This window comes from Ictidomys tridecemlineatus, chromosome 2 (assembly GCF_052094955.1).
Source record: "Ictidomys tridecemlineatus isolate mIctTri1 chromosome 2, mIctTri1.hap1, whole genome shotgun sequence".
Taxonomy (NCBI): domain Eukaryota; kingdom Metazoa; phylum Chordata; class Mammalia; order Rodentia; family Sciuridae; genus Ictidomys; species Ictidomys tridecemlineatus.
Window position 1 is genome coordinate 231,926,002 of NC_135478.1, and position 17,818 is coordinate 231,943,819.

Sequence of the window (17,818 nt, forward strand, 5' to 3'; positions counted from 1 at the left end):
TTCCTGTGCTGCAGGTTGATGCTCTTAAGGCCGCCTTTTATTCCTGATCGGTTTGGTTTTGGGTACTGGGGATTGAACCCAGGCCACTCCACCCCTGAGTTGCACCCCCACCACTTTTATTTTTTATTTTGAGACAGGGTCTTGCTAAATTGCCCAGGCTGACCTGATCTTTTTGACTTGTGATCTTTTTGCCTCAGCCTCCTGAGTCGCTAAGGATTACCAGCATTCACTCCCATATCTGGCTCCAGATTACTAATACATCAAAGTGAGTGATTTCTTCATTAACACAGGAGGGAGAGGAGCCTTTTTCTGTGGTCTTTGCTCTAAAGCCGTATATTTGCACCCTGTAAAGTTGTATGAACATAACCACAGGGAATACAATCACTCACATACTGTCTGCTAGGCCTAGGGACCCGATGGGTAAAACAGATTGGAGAAAAATGCCAGCACCAGGAGCCAGTCAGCCTCCTTTGTAACCCCCACCGAGCTGTTTACTCTGTATATCCTATCTCCTGTAACCTCTTCCTGTTCCTGCTATCCTTCTGGGATAGTTCCCCCAGAAAAGCACTGCCTCTTAAAGTGTTCCAGTGCACAACCGTGAAATTTCAGCCTTTCTAGTTTCAAAAAGTAGTGCTACTTCTAAAATATGATCCTTACAATTTTGAGATCTCCTTCCCTCAAAATATTTCATCATAGAAGGTAGAGCATTTAACTACAATTAAAAAAAAAACAACTGTGTTGGCGCTCAGAAAATGATAGTCTTTTAACTAGCCTTAGGACCTGTGTCTCTCAGACTTCCTCTCCTCCTGTGTCATACTCCTCTTTCTCCCTCCCAAGACAAGCCATAGAAACTAGAATTTCTCTTTCCCAGGACAAGTCATAGGAACTAGAACATCTTTTCCCTCCAAACAGCCATAAAGCCTGAAAAGGTTTATCTTCCACTGGTTTTCTATTTTGGAACTGGCCAGAAAGAAATTCTCTGACCTACTGTGTCTGATACAAAGAGATCAGAAGACCCCCAATTCCAGAAGGGGGTTCTTCCCTATATTTGAGGAAGGAATTGCACACAGAGAGACCAAGAAGAATCTGGACAGGACAGGCTGGGTTCCCCCCCCCTCAGATCTTTACCATTACTTCACACCGCTTTGGTCCAATCACATTCCTACATGGCTGTCCATGCTTTGTTGAATTTAAACATAAAAAACAGTTCACACTGGGTCTTTGGGTCTTCATTCTGAAAGTTCCTGCTATGACCAAGTAAATGAGTAATCTTTTTCTTCTTTTACCCTGTCTTGGTGTAGGGTTTTTGGCTATGGCTCTTTATGATGGGCTGGAAATCAACTACTCCCTTTTCAGTCCCCATATCCCACACCACAGAGACAACCGTCCCTGTGTTTCTGTGATGCACCTTGTGTGATAGACCAAATGTTCACATAGTGAACATCCTTTGCCTAAGCTTTTCTGAACAAGTTTCTGTGCTTTGTAAACATCTCTTGATTAATATTCCTTTAATCCTGCCTTCCTAAAAAGATGTAGAAACCTTCTATTCTGGCAAAGAGGAGGCAGTGGTTAACAAGGTGGGAGATAACCAGGCTATGGGCAGAGGGTCAGTCAGCCTGGTTATACTTGCAAATAAATAGAATGAGAAAAGCCAGACTTCTTGCTACTGGAGAAGATACTTACAAACATGGATGGCTGGGCATGGTGACTCACTCCTTTTATATCATCTACTCAGGAGGCTGAGACAGTAGGATTGCAAGTTTGAGATCAGCCTCAGCAATTTTAGCAAGATCTATCTCAAAGTAAAAACAGCTGGGCAGGGCTGGGGTTGTGGCTCAGTGGTAGAGTGCTCACCTAGCATGCACGAGGAATTGGTTCGATCCTCAGCACCACATAAATGTAATGAAGATATTGTATCCACCTAAAACTTAAGAATAAAAAAAAAACAGCTGGGCATGTGGCACACACCTGTAATCCCAGTGGCTCGGGAGACTGAGGCAGGAGGGATGCAAGTTCAAAGCCAGCCTCAGTAACTTAGGTAGGCCCTTTCTCAAAATAATAAAAAGGGTTAGGGATGTGACTCAGAAGTTTGATACTGGGTACAATCCCCAGTACCTAATAAATAAATAAATATAATGAAAATGGCTGGGAATGTAGCTCAGTGGTAAAGAGCTCCTGGGTTCAATCCGTACTACCACAAGAGACATAACAAAAACCAAAAAACTCAAAAACAACAAGAAAACCCCCAAAACTTAGGAGGAAGACTACAAAGAACTATGTGGGAATGGATTGAAATTGGAGGTATTAGTAAACTCATGTTTTTGATGCATATGTACAGATAGACATAAAAATAGTCGTATGCCTGTACTTGTGCACGTGTGAGTGTAGGTGTATGTGCGTATCAACACAGGTGCACTTCCTGATTCTGCCAGATGAGGGTCTGGAAGCAACACTACCCCAGTGCCAAGGAGCACAACCTGCTCTCATCAGGGTTATCACCTACTCAGCTGATGGAACTACACATTACCAGTGGGAGACAGGTTGGAATTTTGAATCCTGATATGTGTTGACATTTCTAGAACACTTCTAGCAGGAAACATGACCTGAGGGAACATCAAATAGCCAATATAAAAGCCCTCCTATTTTGTTTAAAACAGTTCCAGATTATAAGAGACCAAAGGCACACAGTCCATGCAATGGATGTTCCTGATGAAGCTTGAAGGGAGTCTGTGGACTGTGTCAATATTGGATTCCTCTTTGGAAGGACTGTGTGGTGAGGATCTGCTTCACTTGAAGTATCTGGGACTGCTGTGGTCCCATTAAGTTCCTCCCCATTCTGTGGTTGGAACTTAATGGGCAGTATGATAAGAGGTGATTATAATCCCGTCTGATGGCCCACTCCTATAATCCCAGCATCTCAGGAAGCTGAGACAGGAGGATTCCAAGTTTGAGGCCAGCCTCAGAAAGGGCTGGGAATGTAGTGTCCCTGGGTTCAATCCCCAGTACCAAAACAAAGAAACAAAACCAAAACACCATTGGCAAAACAACAAAATGTAGCTACTAGAAAATATGTAAGCACATGGGACTCACCTTCTATTTCAATTGACAGTGCTGTTATAGATACAATTACTGAACACTTCCCAACTATTCTTGTTTGCACATTTGTCTTCCCCCACAAAATGTTCTTTCTCAGTGAATCTTCCTGGTTAATTATTTATGCTTCAAGATCTAACTGAAATGAAGCCTTTCCTAACGTTATTCTCTTCTTCCAGGCAGAATCACTGCATTTTTTTTTTCCAGTGTTGGGGACTGAATCTGGGACTTGATGATCACTGCATTTTATGAGTAGCTCTTACACTTTCACATCATTTAATAGTTGTTTGCATATTTCTGTCTTAACAATTATTAGTTGCTAGAGGTCCAGATAGTGTTATATTTAACTCTGTCTAGCAGTCCAGATAGTGTTGTATTTAGCTATGACTAGCACTCTCTTGATTGCCAGGTCAAGTAGCTTAGTCATTTAGTGAATAAATAAAGATAGAAGAAATATTATGTTGTAATCAATTGGCAAATGAGCTATTCAAAAAATAATTGTTTTAGGTTTCTCTATAGGATTTATTCTGCAGATATAACTGATCCTGTAAGAAAGAGGAAATAGCATTTGCAGAGGTCTGTAGATTGGTGCACTTTAACAACTCCAAGTTACTCTGGTGATGAAAGAGTGCGGTAAAGGCAGGGAGTGACACAAGATTTACAGTTTAGATAGCTTTTTCTGCAACGGAGGAGGGATTGCTAGGGATTGCTAGGGACTGGAGTGGAGAGAAATGAACACATTCATATTCAAGAGATATTTAGGAGGTAGTTTGACAACAGTATGATTGGGGTTGTCATTTCTGTAGCAGGCGGCTGTATTTCCATTCACTCTCATATTCAAGAAACAGCGTGACGCTGGTGAGCGCTCAGGTCGGCTTTGCTGGGGCAGGCTCTGCAGATGCAGCTTCACCTACGTCTCCTTAGCTGCCTTCCTCTCCAGTGTAAGGACCAGCGGAAGGGGAAGGCAGGCTCAGCCCAAGTGCGGAAGGCGTGCTTTGCCTTAATATCACCTCCCGGAGAGGCGGGAGATACCAACTTTGTGCAAACCGTGGTCGTAAACTGGTTCCTAACTAGGACTGGAAAACAACGTGCGCAGAAAATCCCCAGCTGCAAAACCGCGGCGCTGGCACGACGGTCCTGCTGCCAGGCAACCTGTGTCCAAGCCCTATTTAAGCTTGCCGAGTGTTTGCTCGTTTCTCCGGCCTTTGCGCTGTAGAAAGTCTCTTTCTCAATAACCCCGTCCCAAACACTTGATTCCCATCTTAAGGATATACTATTGACATGGCATTGAGTCCAGCGGCGCAGTACCACTGAACCTCATCCCCAACAGTTTCCATTTTGAATCAGGGTCTCAATTGCGTAGGCTAATTTGCTGAGGCTGGCCTCGATCCTTCGCTCCTTCTGCCTCAGCCTTCCCATTCGCTGGAATTACGGCGTGCGCCCCCCTGACCGGCTGGTAGGGGCAAAGCCTCATTCATGTCAAGTTCTTTAGTGATCTCTCGCTCTAGCTCCATAGAAGGCCTCACCAAGTGACCGGGGACGCCGCGCTTCAGTCCAGAAGAGAACGGCGACCTGTCGAGTCCGAGCTCAGGCCCTGGACACCGCCCCCTCTGGACTCTAGGGGTCCAGAGGGCGAAGGCTTACTGGAAGCCGCGGGCCGGTTAGCGACCAATCAACCTGCAGGGGATGAGGCGGGGACACGCAGGCGCACTGGGGGCGGCCGCGGTGCACGCTGGGCAGCGGTCGCTGGTCCCTGGGCGGCCCGGCTGGCCGGTTGCTAGGAGTCGGGGACGCCCGCCGCCGAGAGCTGCAGCTCAGCAGGCCTGGCTTGGGCTGAAAGAGCGGGCGCCAGCCGGCTGGTCTCCCCCGGGTCGCCCGCGCCTGCCCAGGGCCTAGGATACCGCGGTGCTCGGGTCTACAAGGAGCGATGGAACTTGGGAAGGTCGGTGCGCGGCGCGTCCCTCACTGCGGCCGGGGGCCCGCCCGCGCCCGACTCCTTCGACGGAGTCTGAACCACTGGGACCCGCGGAGCCATGGGGAGACCCCCGCCCAACTCTCCTAGCAGCGTTTCTCTCCTGGCTGCTTCTTGGGAGCTAGGAGTGGGCGTGAGGGGTGGGCCGAGAGGCGGTATCCACGACGTGAGGGCGGGGCGAAGGGCGGTACCCAGGGCGTGAGGGCGAGAAGAGGGGCGGAACCCAGGGCGTGAGGGCGGGGAGAGGGGCGGAACCCAGGGCGTGAGGGCGGGGAGAGGGGCGGAACCCAGGGCGTGAGGGCGGGGAGAGGGGCGGAACCCAGGGCGTGAGGGCGGGGAGAGGGGCGGAACCCAGGGCGTGAGGGCGGGGAGAGGGGCGGTGTCTAGGGAAGGAAGGCAGGGGAGGGGCGGAACCCAGGGCGTGAGGGCGGGGAGAGGGGCGGAACCCAGGGCGTGAGGGCGGGGAGAGGGGCGGTGTCTAGGGAAGGAAGGCAGGGGAGGGGCGGAACCCAGGGCGTGAGGGCGGGGAGAGGGGCGGTGTCTAGGGAAGGAAGGCAGGGGAGGGGCGGAACCCAGGGCGTGAGGGCGGGGAGAGGGGCGGTACCCAGGGCGTAAGGGCGGGGAGAGGGGCGGTGTCTAGGGAAGGAAGGCAGGAGAGGGGCGGAACCCAGGGCGTGAGGGCGGGGAGAGGGGCGGAACCCAGGGAGGGAAGGCAGGGGAGGGGCGGTATCCACGACGTGAGGGCGGGGCGAAGGGCGGAACCCAGGACGTGAGGGCGGGGAAAGGGGCGGTGTCTAGGGAGGGAAGGCAGGGGAGGGGCGGTACCCAGGGGGTGAAGGCAGGGGAGGGGCGGTACCCAGGGGGTGAAGGCAGGGGAGGGGCGGTACCCAGGGGGTGAAGGCAGGGGAGGGGCCGTGTCTAGGGAGGGAAGGCAGGGCCGGTTAGGGTTAGGGTTAGGCCTCTATATTTACTTGAATGATTCTGGGATGGTTACTTACCATGCCATATTTTCCTAGTTTGTAAAATGGGCACAATAATAGCCATATCACAGAGTGTTTATAATGATTTAATGAGATATTACATGTAAGAGTGCTTACAACACTGTCTGCTATTTTATTAACAAATCTCAGTAAACGTAGCTAGTGTTATTGGGTTATTCTTGCTATCTATGAGTACACACTGAAAGATGAGAAGTTTAGTTTTCCTATATTTCCTCTTACCTTCTCTCTTAGTTTTTCTATTGTTTTCCTATAATAATGTTAAATAATTTGTATTGTATTAATTCTAGGTAGTGTCTTTTAACTTTCCTCTAAGTAAGTTAGGAAGATAAGTCCTAAATTACCCTCCATTTCTCCTTAAACAAACAATATCCTGACTTTTACATCTTTATAACATTCCCTTTACATTTCCATAAATTATTATGTAACTTTTCTGTGACTTGTTTATAGGTTGATGCACCTTGTCAAAGAAAACCCACTGGGTCAAATAGATATTCAGAATTTTCTTACATTTAACTAATGTACTGCAATGTAATTCACTTCATATTTGGATTATATGTTTCTTAAATGACCCTTTGATTTTCCATTAGTTTCTCTCTCTCTCTCTCTCTCTCTCTGTCTCTGTGTGTGTGTGTGTGTGTGTGTGTGTGTGTGTGTGTGTGTTGCCCAGGATGACTTTGAACTCCTGGGCTCTAGAAATCCTCCTGCTTCAGCCTCCTGAGTAGCTGGGACTATAGGCATGTGCCAGCTTCCATTAGTTTCTAGTTGCCTTCTTTTTGACAAAAAATAACATATTTTATTTGTGGGATTAAAACTTATCACTGCGACTTTAAGCTTATTTTTTAAATTTATTGCAGTGCTGGGGATTGAATCCAGGGCCTTGCACATGCTAGGCAAGTACTTTAACACTGAGCAGCACCCCATGTCCTCTTAAGCTTATTTCAGTCATAGTAACTGAAATTCGATTGGTAAGCTGGAAGTCACAGAATGAAAGAAAAAAAAATCTTTTCCTAAAGCTTGCTGACTTTCTGTTGTCATTGGGATTTATTGTTTCTTGTATGTGTTGGGTAGACCTGGGTTAATATCACTGTTTCTTGAATCCAGTGTCTTCCTCTATTTTGAAATCCTCCCTTTTCAGGGATTGGTAGGAAGAAAACTGTAAGAATGATTTATTGGGGCTGGGGATGTGGCTCAGTGGTAGAGTACTTGCCTAGCATGCATGAGGCCTTAGGTTCCAACTCTAGCACTCACAAAAACAAACAAAAAACACCCCCCAAAACAACAAAATGATTATCTTTGTTATACTAATATGCATATTTAGGCCAGCATAGAATTCTAGGACCAAAATAATTTCCCAGAATTTTGAAGCATTATACTTTTATCTTCTAGCAACTAGTTTGTTTGGTCGATTAAATATCTTTGCAAGGAACATTTCCTTTTTCTCCAGATGATTAGGATCTTTAATATTCTGAAATTACATGTCAGTTTGTCTACTGTAGGTCTTTTTTTTAATCCATTTTGTGTTTCCTTGAGGTTTATTCTGATGCATATTTAATGAACATTTTTAAATTAGTAAAAGCAACAGACCCCAGGGCTAGGTAGTTCCTGGCAGCTAAGGAATTACTATATTCGATTCTCATTAAGGAATTGAGGAATTGAGCTCCCTGGTCATTGGAACCTAATTACATAGTTCTTTTTTATTTTTAAATTTAATTAATTAATTGATTGATTTTTGTGATGCTGGAATTGAACCAAGGCGCCCTACCACTGAGCTACGTCTAGCCTTCTTTGGCGGGGGTATAAGCAATTGAACCTAGAGGTGCTTAACCACCGAGCCACATCCTGAGCCCTTTTATGTTTTATTTAATTTGAGACAGAGTCTCTCTGAGTTGCTTAGGACCTCACTAAGTTGCAGAGGCTGGCTCTGAACTTGTGATCCTCCTGCCTCAACCTCCTGAATTCTGAGATCATAGATGTGTGTCACTGCACCCAGCTAAGCAACCTATTCTTCTGCAACAGTGTATTTATTGGTTGATAGCAGAGGGCATTTTAACATATCCAATTAAACATCCAGAAGAAGAGAACATAGGGTCTGGAAGGGTCCCCAGCACAGGAACTTCTGTCCCTGCAGAGCTGGGGTGTGCCACTGTCCCAGGTGAATGACTTCTGTTCAGCTTCCTGTGAGCCTGCAGGTGTCTACTGTCCAGAAGCTCCCTAAGCCCTGACCTTTGGCTTTTTTCCCTTAAATTGTAGATGGACTCAATACCTTTATTTTCTTTATTTTTTAATGTGGTGCTGAGGATCGAACCCTGTGTCTTCCACATGCGGGGTGAGCGCTCTACCACTGAGCGCCAGCCCCAGCCTACCTTTGGCTTTTTATCAGGACTCCATTGCATAGTGTTCCTGAGGCATGGACACGGAGTATATAGAACACTCAGTGAGAAGGGTTGTCTGTTGTCAGGAGAGGAGACCCAGCCAGGCCTTGTGTCCAGATTCCTCTTGGCCTCTCTGTGCAGCTTTTTCTCTTCCATTATTGGACAAGTAGATCAGAGCGTTGCTTGCAGTACAGAGGCAGGGAAGATGAGATAGTTTCAGCTTCCTGTGACCTGCCTCAGAGAAGAAGGAGCAGGTGAAAGGAGAGCCGCAGAAGCCGGAGAAAGACGGCTGCTCGAGCCTGCACTCTCCGGAAGCCGTCTGAGGTGCTTCAGGAACCAAGGAGAAAAGGCCGAGAATATGCATATCATCCCAGTGATTGGGAAAGAAATAACTAGGATTGTGGGAGTGCTGAGCTGGGAACCATGGACCCAAACCAACTACCCGACCCACAGGATGTCACCATAGTTTAAACAGTGACTTAGGGAAGTAATGTGTGTTTACCTGCAACGTGACGCGTCCTGAGCTACCAGAACTGGCGGGAGGAAGGGAAGGCCTGAGAAGAGTGCGTTTCTCTCCAGGCCCTGTGTCCATGAGCACTGAGGCCACACTGCCCTCACTGGCACCGCGCACCCAGCAGGATCTCCGGCCTTGGCGCACACCTGGACTGACTCTGCCTGGCCGTGCCTGAGAGGCTGCTGTCTCAGCCCAGAGCTGGCTGCCATGTCCACTGGCAGCCCGACGATTTGTCCAGGGTCATTCTCCTGGGAGGTGACGCCAGCCAGGGTCCGTCTGATGGAAGCGCTGTGTTGACAGAGGGGAGCCTGGTCGGGCAGCCCACCTGCTCTGAGGGCAGCTGAGGTGGTTTTGACGTGGCTGAGGTCTCGTTGCACCGTTCTCTGGAGCTCTGTTACAACAGGTTCTGGACAAGTTGGTTGATTATGAAGCCAAACTGCGCATGTGTGTGTCTGTTTAGAGAGAAAGGTTGACTGTGTGGATAAACTAGTTTTGTGTGTATATAAGTTGTGTGTAGAGAGGTTTTTTTTTGTGTGTATAGTGAGGTTTTGTGTGCATAGTGAGGTTTTTTGTGTGTATGTGTAGAGGTGTTTGTAGAGAGGTTTTGTGTTTTGTAGAGAGGTTGTATGTGTATATGTGTATAGAGAGGTTGTGTGTTTATACGTGTGTAGAGGTTGTGTGTATGTAGAGGTTTTGAGTGAAGAGGGTGTGTGTTCTGTAGAGGTTTTATGTGTGTGTATAGAGAGGTTGTGTGTGTAGCAGTTACATGTGTAGATTATGTAGAGGTGTGTGTGTGGAGGATGTATGTGTGTAGAAAGTTATGTGAATGTGTAGAGATGGTATATGTAGAGGTTGTGTGTATAGAGAGATTGTGTAAAGGTTGTGTGTGTTAGAGGTTTGTGTGTATAGAGGTTGTGTGTGTGATGAGGTTTTGTGTGTGTGGAGAAGTTGTGTGTGTGTAGGGCTTTTGTGCATATAAAGAGGTTGTGTGTGTGTGGAGAGATGGTGTGTAGAGGTTGTGTGTATAAAGAGGTTGTGTATGTGTAAGTTGTGTGTGTGTAGAGATTGTGTGGGGAGCGGTGTGTGTGTGGAGAGGTGTGTGTGTACAGAGAGATGGTATGTAGAGGTAGTGTGTGTGTATGAAGAGGTTGTATATGTGCATAGAGGTTGTGTGTGTAGAGAGACTGTGTAGAGTTTGTGTGTGTAGTGTGTGTAGTTGTATATGTGGAGATGTTTGTGTGTGTATAAAGAGGTTGTGTGTAGAGATTGTGTGTAGAGAGGTTGTGTGTGTGTACAAAGAGGCCATGTATGTAGAGGTTGTGTGTGTGTATAAAGAGGTTGTGTGTATAGAGGGGTGTGTGTGTGTGGAGGTTGTGTGTGTGTGTAGAGGTTGACTGTGTGTGTGGGCAGGTCTCTTGCACTGGGAGGTGCCTCCTGGGGTGACCGGTCCCCTTCCTTTTCTCTGCCAGGTGCACATGATACTTAATGATAGATGTAAACCCTCAAAGTCTGTTCTCCGATTTCCTTCACCTCAGTTATATGGTTTGCTGACAAGAAGGTTCTGCTGTTGGGCTCTCCTGAAGTGTTTTTTCCCGGGGTCAGGGTTTATTCCTTTTGTGGGAAAATGTTGTTCTTCTGTTCCTTACTTGGTGGACTAGGGAGTAGCTCCACAGCAGGTCCCTTTGCCTACATGCGTGAGACCCTGGGTTTGATCCTCCAAAGTCTCTTATTTGGTGAGTTAATTTTAAGCGCACCTGCTCCATGGGGCAGGGCCTGAAATGCAGGTCGAGTTGGTCTTTAATCGATCTCTGCAGAGCAGGAGATGCACACAACATGATTGCAGCCAGTGTGCAGAGATTCAGGGAGTGTGTGTGGCCCATGGGGAGTGTGAGCTACTGGGAGGAGGGAAGCCTTGTGTCATCCCATAGCCTAACAATCTAAAGAGAAGCAAGAGAAAACCTTCCGGGCTAAGCAGGCTGTTCACTTGATTTTCAAGGGCCCCAAAGCCAGCCGGTCCAATGCCATCTGTGAGCAAGTAGCTAGGGTCTGGGGTGAAAGCTCCAGCTGCTGGCTGGCGCTCTCCTGCCCAAGCAGAGCAGTCTCCCCATGAGCTCTAAGAGGCCCCCAGGTTCCTGGGCCTTTGGCTTTCTGCATTCCCTGGTGGGACAAACTGACTGGGAGCTGTCCTGCACCCTCTGTCTTGGGAGCAAGAGCTCCCCCTTCCCCTGTAGGCACTTAGCTCTTGTTGGAGAATACAAACAAACAATATAGTTTAAACCCACAAAGTACCTGACCAGCATTCAACTGCCATTATAACTTGTTTTCTCTTTAATTTTGTAATGTGTAATAATTTTTGAAGTAGCCAAAGGAATGCATTCTAAAATAATTCTATGGGTAATTTTAGATAGTTAATAACTTTTTAAAATTTATATTTCTATCTTTTATTTCAGTAGGTTGATGAGTGTTTTTCTCGCAAATGAGAATTAATTACCACTGATTTAAATAGTGTCATAAAAGCTGCTCACTAGAACACATAAAATTAGTAATTTGGAACTTTAAAAAGTCTAACTTTATACTTTTCTTTTTAGAGAAGAACCAAAGATGATACTTGGAAATCAGATGACCTCAGAAAACACCTTTGGGTAATATGTTTTAAGGATTCAAGTTGGGCCATGTGCTGGGGTGGCACACGCCTGTAATCCCAGCCTTTCAGAAGGCTGAGGCAGGAGGATCGTGAGTTCAAAGCCAGCCTCAGCAAAAGTGAGGCACTAAGCAACTCAGTGAGACCCTGTCTCTAAATAAAATACAATCCCCGGTATCCCACTGCGGGGAAAAAAAAAAAAAGATTCAAGGATCCATATGGAGCCTTTATGGGTTTTTTGGACACTCTTGCGTGATTCACAGCACCATACAACTCTGGTTGTATGTGGCTCATTTCAGAGGCATTTTTGACTCAAAGTGGAAGCATGTGGCTAATGCCTTTGGAACTGCATTGGGACAGTCCAGGCTGTGGGCTGCCTGTCCTGCTTTTCAGTCCAGTGTGCTCCAATGTGTGGTTCTCAGTGCACAGGGCCACCGTGGTGAGGTGGACTGGGGTGCAGAGTGAGATTGGGTCCTGCTGCGAGTTGTGCAGTGAAGGTGTGGCTCTGCCTACAGTACAGATGCTTAAAAGGCAGCTCTATCACCTCTTCCTAATCCATGTTGTGTGCCAGCTTTGATTTGCTAACAGACACCAAAGTGTCTGACATGTGGTTTCTAGTCAGCAGTTACAAAACGAAAATAAGTAGGAATCCAGGAGCTTTGTGTTCTAAGTACCCCCGCCCCAGTCTTGCTGGAATCAGAAGCAGTTGAATCCAATATAAAATATAAAATATATATTATATTTTAGTTGTAGTTAGACACAATATCCTTATGTTATTTATTTATTTTTATATGGTGCTGAGGATCGAACCCAGAGCCTTGCATGGGCCAGGCGAGCGCTCTACAGCTGAACCCCAGCCCCTGAATCCAGTGTTTTTTAAGGGACTCTGACATGAGTATGATTCTCACATTCAGATACTAGGTTAATGGAGGGGCTCAGTGGCACAGCGCTTTTTGCCTGGCATGCGAGAGGCCCTAGGCTCCAGCCAGGACAGGGGAAGCAAAGTCAATGGAAGTGTGCTTTCCTGGCCAAGATGTCCTTCTCTCTCTTGCTTTAGGCGGCACGAGCAGGCAGTCCCAAGGAGGAGAAGAAACACAGAGAAAGGAAGCTGCACAAGGAGTCCGAAGTGGAGCTCTCTGAACACAGGGAGCACAAGTACAGGGACCCCGACTCAGACCCTCGGCACCGGGGAAGGACGACGGGGGGAGACCCTCACCCCTCCAAGGAGAGTCCTCGTGGGGAGAGAGACCGAGAAAAACTCCGAGAGAGGAGGAGAGACACCAAAGACCGGGAGAAAGAAAAATCGAAAGAGAAATGTCGAGAACGAGACACAGAGAAGCCCCACGGCCGAGGGAGAGACAGAGAAAAGGAAGGAGACAGGAGAGCTAGGAAGGAAGAGCCGAGGCCGCCGGCTGCGCACCACAGCGTCCTGGGCCGAGAGGCTCGGGACCGGCCCCCGGAGAAGGTGGAGAGGAAGACGCGCTCAGGTGCCTCCTGGGTGCTGGGTGGAAGCGGGGGGGAGTGGGGGGCTGGCTGGACAGTTCCTGTGCATTGAATCCAGAGGTGCTCTAGCACTGAGCCACGTCCCCAGCTATTTTTCTATTTTGAGACAAGGTCTTGCCAAGTTGCTTAGGGCCTTCCTAAGTTGCTGAAGCTGGCCTTGAATCGGCAATCCTCCTGCCTCACCTCCCTAGCTGTTGGGATTACAGATGTGCACCACCAAGCCCAGCTGCATTTTCCTCTTTAGATATGTTCATTTTCCATTTTGTTTTCTCTTCTAGTTTGCACATGTTTTAGCTTTGAACTTTAAGTTACAGGCTCCTATTGTGTGTGAGAGAGACTTTGATTTTTCGTATGCTCGTTCAGTCAGTGAAGGAACAGTTAACTTTCTCTTATTTCTAGTTATATTATTGAAATGTATTCTAGTTATCCCTTTGTGGATAAAAGGTATTTTTATCAAAAGCTCTTTGATAAAAGTATTCCTCAAACATGTCAGTCTTATTTTAAACAGTATCCAAATGCTACTTGTCTGAGTTTGTTGGAGTTCTAATTAAGGGTGCGTACTTTCCCTCCCAAGTGGAAGTTTCTTTGCTATTTTTTGGTTGTGCAGATAGTCTTTGCTTTTTATCAAAATTCACTTGAGTCAACTGACATGCAACAGGAGCACATCAGAGAGTGGACAAAGGCTTTCGCCTGGCTGTGCCAGAGCTACAGAGCCAGGACGCTGTCCACTGTGTTGGTCATGTGTCATTCCTGCACAGGGCAGCTGTTTGTAGTGGGGCCTTCTGGAATATGGATGTGGTGTGAGCGTTTCTGGGGTTCATACATGGGCATTCTGTGGTGTGTGTGCCCGGGTGTGTGTGGTGGCTTAGCTGGGTTGCACTAGTAGCTAGTTTACTGCTCAATACTTCCTTTAAACATTTGGTGTTCTTGGTGTTTTCTTTAGGAATGTCTCTCGTTCTCAACAATGGCTTTTTGCCATTAACTTTGGCGGCTTTTCCTTTCCACACAGCATTGAAGAGAATTGTGCTGAGAAGACCAGTTGTGCAGCTAGGCTCCTCACAGTTCCTCTGGTCTCCTCATTTCCTTCTCCTCTGTGCCTCCCTCTGGGCAGCGTGGCCCCCTTCCCAGTCACCTTTCTCTGGCGCTGAGGGATTCAGGCTCGCGGTTTAAGCTCTTGTTTGTTCCTGATGTCCAGGTTTTAGCCCAGGTAGGCCGCTCCTCACATCCCAGACTTGTGTGAGGGCTGTCTGGGCTGTGCTGTCCAGGGGGACTAGACCACGGGTCCCTCCTCCAGAACCTGCTCCACCTTTCCAGTGGATGGCAGTGCTTTGTCCTGGGCCTCAGGTCAGAACACCTGGGGATCTTCTGACTCCACACTTTTCCTCTCAGTCTCCGGGAGAGTCCTGTGGGCTCTGCCTTCGCGGTGTGCCAGAGTCTGACCTGCAGAAGCCTGTGTCGCAGACTTCCTGGAGAAGGACCAGTGCTCTGCAGACATTTAGTGCATGAGCTTTGCCTCAATCTCTGAAAGTTTGATTTTCCCCTTACCTTTTAAAGTGTGGGTTTTAAAAATTTTTACTTTTTATTAACATGTATTAATTGTACACATGAACAGGATTCAGTGTGCTTTTTGAACATGTATGTACAGTGTGCTGAAGTGTTGATTGTCTTAATTGCAAGCTCAGTGACTTTGTTTGTGCACACTCAGACGTGAAGCCTGGTTTCCTTGGTGCATCAGGCATCCCCAGAAACTGGGTGCCTGGTGGAGTCCTTCCCACCCCTCCTGCAACTTCTCTCTGGGTCATGCTGGGCCCTAGCTGAACCCCCCTCACTTGATGACTGGTACTTTAGCCTCTTGCTGGGGCAGGGCTGCGCCTGGCAATCTTAGCTGTTCTGGGCCCTCCTGCCTCCTTGTCTCCTCTCAGTGGTGGGGTGGGGGGACAAAAGGCTCTGGGGCCATGCTCTCTCCGCAGCAGATGCCCAGGGCAGGGGTGTGGAGCTTCACGGGTGGCTGAGACCACTGGCTTGGTGGGCTGATTGTCCTTCTCTGACTAGGTTCTTCTTTGCCAGGACGCTCTTCTACTGATGCCCAGAAACCCCGGAGATGGCTTGTGCTGGGCTGTTGCCCCTCTAGAATATCAGGAAAGCTAGGTGCTGCCAGGTGCTCAGTAACCAGCGGAGAGGGCAGCGATTGTGATTTCAAGTTTAGAGCTAGGACTCGCCATGGTGGGTTTGGGGAATGTGCTGGAGAGGAGCACGGGCTGGAGTGCATGCTGGTGAAGGTGTCCTGTGCAGTGGAGCCTGTGGTGGGGTGCTGGGTCTTCTGATATGCTGCAGGTTGGGAAAATTAAAGATGGGTTTTGTTTTTTAGTAAGCAAAGTAAGAATTGAAGAAAAAGAAAGGCGAGATGAAGACTCTGAAAGAGGAGATGAAGATAGAGAAAGAAGATACCGAGAAAGAAAGGTACACAGGGCCCCCGGGAAAGGACCCCGGTGCTCCAGCGGGGGCCTGACTTAGAGGCACCGTGAGAGTCCCTGTCAGGCCGAAGCCAGCTGCCGATCCCAGGGCAGCTCCTGGTGTTTGTTACCTTTAGAAGACACAGGTAAATGACGAGAAGACAAAAACCGTCTGCCCCCACCCAGAGATGATTACTGACAATGTTTAAATATGTACCTGACCAGTTTGTACACATGAATGCATAGGTAATATGTAAACTTTTTCCTTAAGTTAGATTTTTACTAAGTTTTATAGATCATTTGAACTTGACATATCTTGGGTGTTTTCTTAAGTCATCGTATTTCTGATATTGTAATGGAGACGTTTTAATGATACAGATGCATCGGTTCTGCTATTTTTGGACATGGAGATTGCTTCTGAATTTTTTTGTTGTTAAGACATCCAGGGGGTGAACTTTTTACATTTATTCATAATTATTTTCTTATGGTTAATTTCTGGAAATGAAGGTGTTGGATCAAAGTAAATGTAAACCCCATTTGCTTTGCACAAAAGTCATGATTATTTGTATCACCACAGTGCAATTCCCCCATGTCCTGGGCAGCAATGGCCTCATCATTTTTTTTTTTAATATTTATTTTTTAGTTTTAGGTGAATGCAATATCTTTATTTTGGTGCTAAGGATCGAACCCAGTGCCTCACGGGTGCTAAGCAAGCACTCTACCACTTAAGCCACAGCCCCAGCGCCTGGGCATCATCATTTTTAATCTTTGTTAATTTGATTCAGAAGAAATTGAATTTCTGAAGATTTTCTTTTTTTTAATATATATGTGTGTGTGTGTGTGTGTGTGTGTGTGTGTGTATGTGTGTGTGTGTGTATATATATATATATATATATATATATATATATATATATTTAGTTGTAGATGGACACAACATCTTGATTTTACTTATTTATCTCTATGTGGTGCTGAGGATCAAGCCCAGTGCCTCACGCATACAAGGCAAGCACTCTACCACTGAGCTACATCCCCAACCCTGAACATTTTCCTTTTAAAAAAAAATTTTTATTTTTAATTGGCACCTAGTAGTTGTGCATATTTATAGGGTGCAGTGTGACCTTGTAACACACGTATAGTGTGTAATGATCATTGCAGCTCATTGGCGTATCCATCCCTCAGACTTTGATTGCTTTTTTGCATCAGGGACATTGGAAACCCCCTGTGCTGGCTGTTTTGAAATACTCAATTAGCTGCTGTCAGCAGCACGTGCCCTTCTGTGCATGGAGCAGAAGTCTTCCTGTATCCCGCTGCACCCTCTGGGAGTCTTGAAAAGAGTTTACTGCCCTGTTGGCCTTGTTACTTTCTTGTGGCATGGCTGACTTTAAAAGTCTACCGTGCCAGTCGTCTGTGTTGCTGTTGGTTGTCTAGAATTGATTGACCTGTGGGATCTTTATTTTTATAAGTCAGTGCAAATCATGAAGTAGGCAGGTCTGCCCTCACCATCCCTCTTGCTGCTGCAGCACCCAGCCCTTCCCTGACTCCAGCTTCTGTGAGTACCACGTCAATCTTCAGTTCCCGCTGAGTTTGTTCTGGTGAATGAATGGTGACAGTGATCTAACCTGTCCACTGAGGAGCTGGCCAGACACCTGCCTTTCTTATCCTGGCAAAGGCCAGTGGGGTGGACCAGAGTCTGGGAGAACAGAGCAAAGGAGAAGAAAGAGACTGTTGGGTCCCCAGGAGGGGTGAGGGACTGTAGGGAATCACAGGGTGAGGAGGGATCCTGGATGGAGAGTCCAGAGGCCCCTGCTTGGGGTGAGGCTGGGGACATGTGTGCTGTGGGGTCTGTAGGTCTGTGGACGGTGCCCCCAGAATGGAGTCTGAGCCAAAGGCTGGGTCATAATAACCTGGTGCACATTCTGGTGAGTGTCATCCATCTTTCCTGGGCACCCACGGTGGCTTTGGGGACCTGGCAATGACTGCAGGATGGCCCCATTTTCAAGACTCTTTGTCTGGTTGCACCATTGGTGAGGGATTGGCCCTGCACTGAAGAGAGGACGCACCTGCCGTGGTGCTCGCTGAGGGGCTCCTGGGTGGCACAGAGGCTGTCTGGGAGGGGCCATAGGGCCTAGATTCTGAGTGCTGCTTTGCTTCGCTGATTGTGTCACTGAGACCTTTAACTTATAGAAATAAGAGGTTGACTTTGGTTGACAGTTTTTGGAGATTCTCGTCCCTGATTGACTGGTCCGATTGTCTTGGGTCTGTGGCAAGG

At 47.4% G+C, this 17,818-nt stretch overlaps 1 protein-coding gene across 4 annotated transcripts in view; it reads left to right on the plus strand.

The window, feature by feature from the left end:
* Positions 1–4,786: 4,786 nt before the first annotated feature.
* Dync2i1 (dynein 2 intermediate chain 1) overlaps positions 4,787–17,818 on the plus strand; it is a 77,360-nt gene continuing 64,328 nt past the window's right edge. The window contains exons 1-4 of one of the 4 annotated variants that reach the window (XM_078040950.1): positions 4,788–5,035; positions 11,541–11,594; positions 12,651–13,080; positions 15,465–15,556. In XM_078040950.1, the coding sequence (XP_077897076.1) occupies positions 5,021–5,035; positions 11,541–11,594; positions 12,651–13,080; positions 15,465–15,556 (591 nt within the window). In that variant the 5' untranslated portion in view covers positions 4,788–5,020. Of the gene's footprint in view, positions 5,036–11,540; positions 11,595–12,650; positions 13,081–15,464; positions 15,557–17,818 lie in introns of all 4 variants that reach the window. The other 3 variants (XM_013365649.4, XM_078040951.1, XM_040291193.2) reach the window with 3 other exon arrangements.